Source organism: Anoplopoma fimbria, chromosome 21 (genome assembly GCF_027596085.1).
Source record: "Anoplopoma fimbria isolate UVic2021 breed Golden Eagle Sablefish chromosome 21, Afim_UVic_2022, whole genome shotgun sequence".
Lineage (NCBI taxonomy): Eukaryota > Metazoa > Chordata > Actinopteri > Perciformes > Anoplopomatidae > Anoplopoma > Anoplopoma fimbria.
The window spans coordinates 20,104,673-20,117,082 of NC_072469.1; the positions used below are offsets into that span (position 1 = coordinate 20,104,673).

Genomic DNA, 12,410 nt, shown 5'->3' on the forward strand with positions numbered 1-12,410 from the left:
TTAACTGAAGCATAACAGACAGAGAGAGACCATATATGGAGAGGTCCTTTCACCAACAGCTCAGTAAGAGCTACTGTATTATGAGAGATGCAGAAGTATCACAATTAAGCCTTTCAGCATCATAGAGACTGAGTGACCAGGTGGGGACGAGCGATTGGGTGAGAGGGACAGACAGAAGGAGAAAAGAAAAGCAGCATTAAATGATCTAACTGCATTTCAGTTATTGCAGTATAATCTAAGTGTAACTGCACATATGATTTTTGTGTACATTACACATTCTCACTTTTAATGAAAAATTGGCACTGCGACAAGGATAGGTTTTTCTTTTTCATCATTATAAAAGCCTTTACACACTGTGGCCATGACAACCAAATGACACGAAGACGCATAACTCTACCCTGTGAATATTATATGCTAAGGGCTTTTATTGGGAAAGAACGGAATAAGTGGATCTTGCAAACACTGCCTTTGTCAAGGTTGAAAGGGGTAATAAAGTTTGCCATCATGGTTTGGACTACAGAGCTCAAAGTTGTTGTTTTTATAAATAACTTTCAATTAAAGCACAATTAAACCTGTTCCGCACAACGTAGCCTGATTGGTTGATGCCTTTTTTCGCAGTGGGAAATTACAGAACAATCAAACCTTGGTCCACAAAAAACTGTCACTTTTGGCTGTGTGATATTAGCGTTTTGTGTAAAAGTATTCATAACAAAAACAAAAGTTTAATAAAAATATTTAGTGATGCAAATTAATTGCAAGATATTTCTGTAGAATATATCCTTATTACAACACATTCCTCAGGGACCAGACGTGTGTTGTATAACTTAACTCAACTGTGAGTTTTCTTATCACCACATTAAGTTCATTTTCTTTCTTGCTAAACTGTGAGGTAAGTCCACAGAGAAAGAGAGCCCTGACTGTAGGGAGAGAGAGAGCAGAACAGAGAAGCAGAAAGACAATAAGGATACTGGAATGGCTGTCATCCGTCAGAGGCGTCCCTCAGCACTGTCCTGTGTCTACTCAGTGTCTGCTCATGACATCCGTGAGGGAGAAACTAATCTGTCGCCCATGAGAAGGCTCTGGCCTTGATACCAGATCAGCTGAAGTGAAACACATCAAGCTGCTGACACTTCACCGCATCTCCCTGGGAAAAAGATGAAGCCATCACTCACCGACACAAGCCGGCAAAATTACAAACTCACAGTCATCTGCAGAAATCTCTTTCATCTTACCAGTGCTTTCTTTTCCCTCAGTGTGTCTACTTCTGTCTTTGTGTGACGCAAATGAGAAAAAAAAAGCCATTTTAAGGTTGATATTACTGCTGCTGCATCATAAGACCATCTGACTGAACTTTTGTGGTATACCTTTTTATCTTTCAACAACTAAAAACATAAGAGCAAAAAGTCTTACTATGAAGCAAGGAATTTCGGTGTGTCTTTATATATTATATATATATGTGTGTGTGTGTCCTTTGCATATCCAATGAACCATTCATCCTATCTACATCACACCTGCCGCCTGTATTGCTGATGAAACAAGGACATACAGTGTCGAAGTTGGTTCCAATTTCGACACTTTCAATATTAATAATCTAATAAATAAACCCTGACTGAGTTGAGCATGTTGTCCCCAGCAGCTCATTTAACTGCAGTTCACTCAGTTATGCAGTTTGATATACTAAATCCACAACAAAACTCTTCTCCACTCCATTGTTCGATGAAATCTACCATGAGCGGCACTGCACTATTAACATTTATTCTGCAGGGGTCTCTTTGAGCAATCTATAGAGAAGCAAATATGATAAGGGCAGTGTGCAAAAAACAACCAAGTAATATACCTTGTGTTTATTAATACTGTATTGTTGAGTTAAGAGCAGAGTCACAAAATTGGCAGAAAAAGGAAAGATAAGATAAGATAACCCTTTATTAGTCCCGCAGCGGGGAACTTTACAGGATTAAGTGAAAGCCATGTTTTATGAATTGACTGCAGAATTTTGCTTAATGGATTTTTTCAAAAATACATGTCTAATGATCAAATGTCGTTGTTTTTTCATTCAGGCATGTGAAAAGTGATAAAAAGGAAAATTGGCTTCAAATGATGAAAGACTAATCACTCGTTGTACAAGACAAGAGAGCTCTTTAAATCAATACAGATCTTAAGTAATTAACTCGCAGCTATCATTAAGCTCTGATCACTGATATGAAACAAATCAGTATGTTTTAAGCTCAGTGTAAATGCTTGGTTAAATCACATATTGTTAATTTATCTCTCATAATAAAGACAGATAGAGATATTAATATGGGAGACATTAAGACGCAAAGAAAAAGAGATACGTGGTGGAGGTCGAAAAAGTCACGAACATATCTCAAACATCGATTTATTCTCTCCATTGACAGGGGGATTAATTCTCCATATCTGTGCTTCACAGATGAGACTTCCAGTTGTTTGTCAATAACATGCACCATGTCTCAGAATACAATCCAATTCGTCAAATGTCAGGTATATCTGATAGCTTTGATGCTCAAAGCTACAAACATGGTGACATTCTGCCTGAGCAGGGAGAGATGAAGAAGATTTAAGACAACATGGCAGAGGGGGCTTTTTATTGAGTAGCGGGGAGCGACATCAGTGCGATGGCGAGACTGCGAAATAGTCTTTTAAAGTTCATGCATCTGCTTCAAAACAAAAAGGACAGCGCTGTCTGTAGGGAAAGTGTAAAGTCTCTACTTCTGGTTGCTTAAGATGTTTGGTACTGTTTCAAAAGAGAACGTCTCCTTTTTGCTTCACGCATATTTTACTTCACTGATTTGTTATATTTTGTTATGACGTGAGAATGGAAGTACACATGCATACAATACATTCGTATAGTGCCTGCAGAAAACACAAACACATGGTCCTACAATAACGAGATTTATCTTATCATTAACAAGTCAGGTAATTGTTTACAGTCTGAAATGAAGCATTACAAATCCCTGTGATCCTCAATTCTTCAACTTGTTTGCCATCTTAATGGGAGTTTAATGAAGGGTTGAATAGATTTCTGACCTGTTCATACAATGGATAGACTGCTGTGGGATATACGTAGCACGGCAGCTGAATTTTCGCGATGTCAAAAGATCACGCAAGATCATATGTCACACCAAAATCCATCTTGCCAGGCTTAAGTAATGCGTTTTTTTGTCCAGTAGGCCAGAGCTTGGACAATTTGGCCTTAAGTGAGGAGCTCCTGGCAGCTATATATTAGCTTATATATATTATATTATAGAGGCTTCTCTATAACTCAAAAAGTTGTGTTTTTTATATGCTGTGTGTCTTTGGAGCGGCTTGTTAGCTTTGCCGACATTCAGGTGTCAGTCTATAGTTGAGGGCGGGACGTTCTCTGGAGTGTCATGTGATCAGTCACAGGGGCTAAGCTAATTTTAGCTGTTAATGGTGAGTACATAACTCCTAACTGTTGGTCGGGGGATTATTAAACCCATAATGTGTTTCTTTCTCGATCTACACATGTTAAATACAGAATACATGACGTGTGGGTGTAGAGGACTTGGAGCTGTTTACGGGCACATGTCACGAAGCTGGGCTGAGTAATGCAATTAATTACTTTCACTTTGGAGTGTTGTAAAGTAATATATTAACTTTTTCAATAAGTAATAGGTAATGAGTAAACGATTACAAGTAACTTGCCCTCCACTGCTCACACAGTTTTATAACGGCTCTCGCAGAAAAAGCCCAGGTTCTGTGTGGAGCTCTAATCGAAACTAAGCTGCCTGATGCAAATAGTAAATCTTTATCGGGTGACACACCATCCCTTTTAGGTTCTCATCATCTCCGAGGGATCTTGGCGTCCTTTCCCCGGTTTTGGACATCAATACACACCACCACCATGGCATTAATTATCCTGTGATGGTCTCTCGCTTTAAATAAAGTAAAAACTGCTGTCCCTGGGGCTCAGACAACCTATGCATCTATGAAAGGTGGATTGTGGGAGGAGGACAGATTGGAAAAATGTCATGTCACACGCCTAGGGGCATGCAAACAGATCCACATATCTACACACTCACAAAGCAGGGAAACAAGCACATTACCCCATACACACACACACACACACACACACACACACACACACACACACACACACACACACACACACACACACACACACACACACACACACACACACACACACACACACACACACACACACACACACACACACACCAGTGCTCCCCAGATGGATATAGACTTATACTGTGAGAACTGAAGAAGTGGATCACTTGAGTTTATCCTCTTTTTCAACAGTTAAGGCCTGAAAATCCTCAGAAAAGTGAATCATATTGAAGTCTTTAAATGAACAATTAACGTTGGATAAGAGGAGAGTAGTACACAGAGGCCACATACACCTCCATAGGTATTTTTACTTGCGCTTTACACTACTATGAAACTAGAGTGACATTTTTTTTTCTTTTTTAAAAGGGAGATGACATTGATTCATATTTGCCCTCAGACTTGCATAATTGAACATTTAATGAAAAGAAGAACCATGACTTTTGGTGAACCAGTTTTAGATTTGAAAATAGTTTTGTTTAACTGAACATTTATAAAAAGTGAATACATTTTGGATTATATAAAATCACTTTTATTCACAAGGCCATGCCTTGCAATATTGCCTGCAGTGATAAAATGCCAATATACGTAGGTGGAATATGAAGTACAATAGCATCATAACTAAAGACTGCTTTTGTTAATCTTTGGCACTGAGTGTATAATGAAGTTTGTATGTATTAACAGAGAAATTATAACTTCCCCTCCAAAAAAAGGGCCTGAATAGCCCGCGTCACTGCTGGTATATAATTTGCAGTGTCTCCCATGTTTCCTGATGGCAAATTCGAGAAAACAACAGCCATGTTTGTACAGTGGTTGTTGAAAGGATTTGACGCTCGTACTGCGCAGATCATACATCATCATCTGATTGCTGTTGACTATAGGCTGCTTACATCCTACAACACCGCCTGACTCACAGCCAACGGTGACTGCTGAACCTTCCGCCTATGCTTTTCAATTGGTGTAATTAACACTAAAGCTAATCTGATGTCAGGCTTCTGGCGACAACCTCTAATGAAACACATTGTGTCAGTTACTTCCTCACACTAATCAGTAACAAGAGCGACCTATTAAAGCTCAAGTCTTTGTTCACTAATAACGTCTTGGATGTTTGGATCTCAGTCCTCTCACGGCTTTGAGCCTGCAGTCAGGTTGTTCCTGGCAGCGCTCATTAAAAACCCTTTAGGAACATGTAACCGTCATGTTCTAAGTGCAAAGAGAATAACTTGTTCCAGTGACAGCGCTGGAGGAAAGACAGTGATTAATAATCAGAAATGAGGAAGAAGAGATAGATCAAAAGAGAGGAAACCCCACTGATATTTTACATTAGGGCTATCCTCTGTGATTACCGCAGATGTGGCATGTGAGTGGTGTAGCGACAGACCACCCAGAGACATAGAAGAAGTCAAAGAGATGGGAGGCCGGCACATCGTTGCTAGGTATTTCTTAAGCCTTAAAAAAAATAATAACTTTTCCCTCTGAGGCAAAGTGCTGTAAACAAACTTTAACTGCTGCATCCGAAGCTTCATTGCTGTGGTGTGATGCCATCCCGCCTCTCTCCCTTCTAGTATGGATCTTTCCACTTGACAGCATAAACAACTTGTCAATTAGCAGCCTGCTTGTACAAACGTTTACAGCGTTTAATTCACTAGGGAAGAGGCTGTCTGTGACTGTGTGGTGCACCAACAGGCAAAAGGGAATAGATGGGATGATGGATAAAGAGTATGTGTTTGTGCTTCTTTGCGAGACTATAATTTAACTTTGTGCATGCATCGGTGGGTGTTTGTGTCTTTGTGTGCATGAGTGTGAAAGAGAGCTAAAATTAGTTGTAAACTGCTGATCAGCTTTGTGGATTGGAAGTTCATTAACACGTCTGACGCTTTGATCCTCTGATAAAGTCGAAGAAGACGGGACCATAAACACGAGAGCTGATTAAGATAGCACTCGTTCAACTTTTAAAGGACAGAGAGGGGGAAAGTTTGAAATGGAGAGAAAGAAAGATCTAATGAACAACAGACACAGACAGAAAGAACAAATAGCTTTAGGCAAGGAGGCCAATAACTAGCCTGCAGAGGCACGGAAAGCCAGTCGGTGTGAGATAACAGCACCGTCCAGAGGCTGAGATAGCTGGAAAGAGACCATCTGTCTCCTCCACTCTGCACTCACCGTCAGTGGAGCAGCCGGTGGATCCATCGCTGGAGCAGTAGCGCATCTCGATCCTCTGCCTGCCCACTTCTAGCAGACTGGGATCCGGGATTCGAGCTTTGCAAGTGTAGCGGAAACGCTGCTCATAGTGCCCTCCGTTGTCTGAGATGTTTACGGGCGTCCAGGGAGTCCAGGGTGTGGTCTTTTTTAGGTCAGGACATGGCAGGGTGTTGCATGACTGGTACTCCTGCAATCAGAGACGGAAAACATTTAGCTGCATTTGACACTGACTGTTATTTTGAAGGTAAGCATGTTTACAGGAAGGTGATTTTGGCATGTTAAGCGCAGGAAGAGATAATCACAAATCATTAAAGAAATAATTGAACATGACAAGCTCGGACAGAAATATGTGGTGTATTTCCCAAGCATAACAATGGACAGGACGATGGCTTTTGAAATTCTCAGCAGTGACTAATATGAAATGAAACAGCTTATTTCATGAGGAAATAAACAGCCTTTTCAAAGCTTTCATCATCATTCATCCTTAAAAGCCTCTTGATTACAGTTCTGGCTGGTTTACTGTACCCTATGCTGCCAGATCCAGCATCGCTCATCCCCCCAAAAAATCCCCCTCACAAACCTACCAAGTAATGTTTGCCTGGCCCCAACACACCTGTCATTCTGCCTGCATGCACCTACTAAGGATACATTCTCTTTAGGCCACTTGCTGAACATGGCAAGAGGCAAACAAGCCAGGCAGAAAAGGTCATTCATCAAGTAAATTCATAACCAACAGAGGAAAGGATGGAGGAGAGGAGGGGGGGAGAGGAGGAGGGGTGATAGAGGATTTGATACAGAATGAGCAAAACGAAGGCAAAAATGGCAACCCTTTCTCCTCTCTGCATCTGGCTTTGAGAGGCAGGCAATAAAAACGAAAAACCCAACAATGACGCCCCAACAGTATGATATGTGAGTCTCATTCTGGAGTGCCATGAGTATATATCTTTCCGCTACTTCTTTCAACCAACTTTTATTTGGACTAGTGGTTGGAAAAATCTTCTTCTTCTGTGGTGCAATATTTGATGATACGATTCAGGATGGAAATAGGTGGGTAATAGGCAGTTCAGATGCCTTTTGTGCCCAGCTAAATAAATAAGGGGGGTGGAGGTAGTGATACGTCGGGAGAGAATGATACCACGGAAGAGAAGTTGAAATGGCTGCCATTTTCCTCACTGCTTGTTTATTTATGCTGAATAGGCCTTGAGTGACTGCCAGACCTTGACAAAATAAGATAAGAGTTCCTTTCTGCAATCCATCAGCCTGTCACATCGGACCGGCTGACAGGTCAGCTGAGGTTAGGACCACTATACATTATACAGTATGCAGGTATATCTTTCACCATCTTGCCTTCTCATTTATGCTCTCTCTTGGCCTCACTTTCCATACAACTATCTATCTTCATATTTCCTTCACCCTCTTTTTCACACACTGTTCATAACTCGCTTTGTGTCAGCTCTCTTTCTCTCTCTCCCCTTGTTTCTTTTTCCCTCTGTGCCTCTGCTTCATCTCTCTCTGTCTCTCACTATCCACCCTCGTTTCTGTCTCCTCCTCCCCCTCGCTCCCCCTGCCTCTCTTCCCCGGGGTACCAAGGTTAAAAACACAGGGAGGATTTAGATTCTGTCCGGGCCCCGGTGATGAATGAGGGTGTCACCTCCGCCGTACTTCCTGCCTCTCTCCATCTAGCGCAGTAATCATCTCCAGACATTAATATTTAACATCATCACGCATCACAGACCAGCCCACAATCTGTGATTATCAGCCTATGACAAAAAGGAAGCAAAAAAAAAAAAGTCAACCTCAGCGTCTCGCCATCGCCTAAGGCACAAAAAAAAAGCAACACGTGGCGTATAATGGGGTGAAAAAAAGGCAAACGATCTGTCGGTGTTTGTGGTGTGAGTTGTTGATGGTGGCCAAACACAGTAAATATTTAATGAGGCTTGTCTGGTAAGCGTTTCTTCCTGCACTCTCTGAGGATTAGTGTCGATGCAGAGGGCTAAGGAGATAATTAGTGGGTTTAAAGCTAAACCTCATTCAAGGTCTCAGAAGGTATCCACATCAAGTACAGCTAATCAAGCTTAAGTATATGCAGTTTACAGCAAGGTGGTCAGTGTTTATGTAACAAGAATGTCGCACTGTTGAACACAAAGCTCTGTGTTGAGAGGACCAACCTTATAAAACAATCCATGTATTGCAACTTTGAATAAATATTTTAAAGTAGACCCTGAGTTTTCCAATGTGGGGTCCCAATTGATTTTTTATTAATATAATAGATTAAACAACTTGTCAGGTGTTACATCTAAATGACTTAATTACTTATTATAGCTTAAGATTTTGTGTTTACTGAAAGTAGTGGCCCGTTTGTTGAGTTTTATTTTGAAAATTCAACATAAGTTAAAAAATTATAATAATGGAAAAACAAGAATATGTAGTAGTAGTATTAGTAATATAAATATTAGTAGTAGTGGTGCTTGTAGTAGTACTAGTAGTAGGTCGGTAGCAAAGCTAATTAACTAGGATGCTAAGAATATGACGTAATGCCATGAGAATGATGGCGGTCCCCAGTATCACCCCAGTACCATCTGGGCGTCCATGATATAAAAAACATTGAAAAACCCTGCTGATTTCATCCAATAACAAATACTGAAGGACAGCAGACAGCTTATTGTCTTTTCCTGCAATAAAAGAGTCTTGTTATAGTGGGTGTGCACGAGAATACAAAATCTGGCATAATAACAAAAACAGTCCCCTCGCTTTTTAGTGGCAATTTTTATAACACGTTTTGAATAATGCATTAAAAATGGACCTGAGGATGTGAAATAAACATCAGTATAGCCCTGCCCATGAAAACCCATGAAACCCATCACACACATACACCCACAAGCAAATAAAATAACTCCATTAAAATGACATTCACTGAGCCAGAGCATTGAATAGGTCATCTTAGGCATATATTACATGTTGGCTATGTAAATGTGCCTCTGAGCGAAACAAAGGAGCTACACAGCATTTCAACTTTGATTCACTGTTAGGCAAAAGAAGTTGATCTAAATGAGCTATTTAATGTTTCATCGCAGTCTTTCCAGTTGATATTGCGAGCTTAAAACAACAAAGTAATAAAAGTACAAGAAAAACAACTAAAAATAGGAAACATTTCCTGTACAGTTCAGCCATACTCACATCCCAATTTTAACCGAAAGTGAAAACATGGCGGAAAGCAGTCGAATGTGACAAGTGGCATGTGGAACACAAAATTGGATTCAATTAGTCCGCTGGTTCGAACTCATACCCACCCCCTCCCCCCACCCCAGCAATATGCGTTATGGGCAAATGGAGAGCAGCGGTTTTATGCTGTGCAACACCTTTAACAGGCAGCTGCTCAGAGACAGGCAGCACTGTAATGTGTTTCTGGCTGGAGCCCAGGAGAGCTAGGTAGGAAGACGCCTGAAAGCATTTTACTGCCTCGCACAAACAAGCTGCGTGGTTGGTCAGTACGGAAGCGTTGGTCGGGCTGTTTGTGTGTGTATGTATCTGCAGGACTGTGTGTATCAATGTGTCAAGTTGACTATAGATTGAAAGTTTGACTTTACTGGCACTTTGTGTGTGTGTGTGTGTGTGTGTGTGTGTGTGTGTGTGTGTGATGAGCGTGCATGTTTATAACTTTATGCATTGATGAGTTGTGGATTCAGGCAGCTCCTATCTCATTATGTCTCCATCCACAGACCTTTCTGCTTATTTTTTAGGTGTTATAGGCTGGGGGGGGGATACAAGTTGAGGAGGAATAAGTGCAAAAAAGAAATGTAGAGAGAGAGTGTGTGTGTCAAAATAGCGTCTGAGTGCTGTGGAAGTATATGCCCTCAGTCTCTCCTTATTTTTATTGGAAAATGTATGAATGTGGAGTGGAGGGTGAAATGCATTGTATATATTTACTTCTGTATGTGTGTATGTGTGTGTGTGTGTGAGTGTGTGTGTGTGTGTGTGTGTGAGTGAGTGAAGGTATAAAAGGCTCTCTGTTGTGTCCGGCCAGCGGTGGGAGGTGAATAATAAGGAATCCTGCCTCTCCAGCCTCCTACCATCATTACGCTCATTATACATCTTACTGGACTGTATGAGAGAGAAGGAGAGAGAGTCAGTGAGAGGAAAGTATGTGTGTTGGCGTATGCCTACATACACATACTTGTACCCTAACATTTAAATGAATGGTCCAGATGTGAGATATGAAAGTGACTAATCCTCTCCAGTGCCTACATCTTTATCTAGTGCGGTCAGGTCCAACGAAATGGAGGCCTAACGCTCCTCAAGTCTCCATGAGACATCACTTCAATTAGCTGTGCCGACCAAAGCACACTTTGTCAAACTCTGACTTCTCTCTCCCTCTCCGTCTCCCACCAGTCTGACTCCATAATGAAGCCTGCTGTCGGCCAGGAGCAGGTCTCCTGGCTTCACACCAGTGCTCACACGCATGCACACACACACAATGACTAACACTGAATAATACAAAAAACACACAAGTGTGTTCACACGTCAGTCTGCCAGTGCCAACACAAACACTGGGTACCTAACTTTCATTTTGCAGTCTGGCTGCACGACTGGTAGGTAAATAGAACAGCTCTTGGTGTCATTAAGCAGCTCTGTGCATCGCCAGTTCTGCATGGCCCTTATTTGATTTATTTAACTCAGAGACGCAGAGTCAAGATGTGCTTTTCAGCTGAGAATAATGGTCCTTTTTGATCCTTGGATGTGAGAGATATTTGATGTACTTTACTGTATAAAGTAGGAAATACCACGGTGAATTAAATTGTCAGAAAGACCTCTGAAGCAAGTCTTATTTCCTCTCATACAGTTAAATTAAGTATGTGAGTGATGTAAATGTCACATCGCAATATATAGAAGAATCAGCTATTGATTTATGTGTTGCACTTTCAAGTGCTGCCGCCAATACTGTGATGGCAGAGTTAAACAAAGTTTCAGGCAATGGGACCTCATTTTGGTATTGGAAATTATCTTGTTTTCCGTTTGTAGTCCGAGATTTATTGACCAATCACGTTCAAACAGGCTTTAGTTGAATGCAGGATAACAATCTGTGTTGAGGCCAAAAGAGGAGGGATGCATTGGTGGAAATCCCATCTTGGAATATTGACTGAAGATAACTTAGATTTCTTTTTGGTTTAAAATAAGCTTGTTAAATGGCTGGTTGTTAAATGGCTACTTGTGAAATAACCTGTTCATACACGTCTGTAAAATCCAACTCTTGTCACATATCAAGTGCAAAAAAAGGAAGTCTTGGCCCGGATATCCGCTGGCTCACAATGAAACCCCAAAATTATAGCCCCTTGCCCTTAAGAGGCTTGTAGATTGTTGACAGATAGCTGACGGTTTCCGAGATTGAGCTCAACTAAATTCAATAAAATCTGGAAAAACAAACCTGGAGTTTGTTTGCCAGGAAACATAAATCCAGCAAGAGATCAGCTGCCCATGGAGGCAGACCACTCTGTCTTTAGCGTTCAATAGTTCGTCCTTTGTATAAATACCAAACAGTATTTGATTACCAAACATGAGGATTTAATGGAGGTTTATGACATATTTATTATGTTCATGGAGGAGCAGCTCGCAACTTTTACTTAACCCCAAAGTTGAAGTTTATTACTGCAGTAGTTGATAACAGCACAGAAGAGACATCTAGCTGTGGAATTTGTGGTTCCACAAGTTTGGAAGTTTATAACCTGCATTTTAATGCCATTTGTGAACTATATTTCAACATATAACTAGTTCAACTGAATCTGCTGGACAGATTTTTTGGCAAAAGTGCAGAAAAACATTTGCTGTGATGCATTATGTAGTTTGAACAAGTCTGTGGAAGATTTTCTTTGCTCATTTCTACTTCTAGAGGTAAAAAATGTAGTCCCCCTGGCTGGTAACTGAACTGAATGTGGCGCCATCAATAATAAAAGCAAACGGACATCTTTCTTTCTTTATTTCTCATTTATGCTCTTGAATAATGAATCCTTTCCTATAAACTCCTCAGTCAGCCTTTTTAAACAGCATGTGGGTTTCAGCGTGGGGTGATCATAATCAAATTGGTTCATATTAATTACTTTCCATATGCA

General features: G+C 40.8%; 1 protein-coding gene across 1 annotated transcript in view; it reads right to left on the minus strand.

Annotated features, from left to right (window-relative positions):
• The window catches only part of sema5a (sema domain, seven thrombospondin repeats (type 1 and type 1-like), transmembrane domain (TM) and short cytoplasmic domain, (semaphorin) 5A), a 112,514-nt gene that overhangs the window by 16,313 nt on the left and 83,791 nt on the right, over positions 1 to 12,410 (minus strand). The window contains exon 16 of the mRNA XM_054623020.1: positions 6,268 to 6,493. Within this exon, the coding sequence (XP_054478995.1) occupies positions 6,268 to 6,493 (226 nt within the window). The remainder of the gene's footprint in view (positions 1 to 6,267; positions 6,494 to 12,410) is intronic.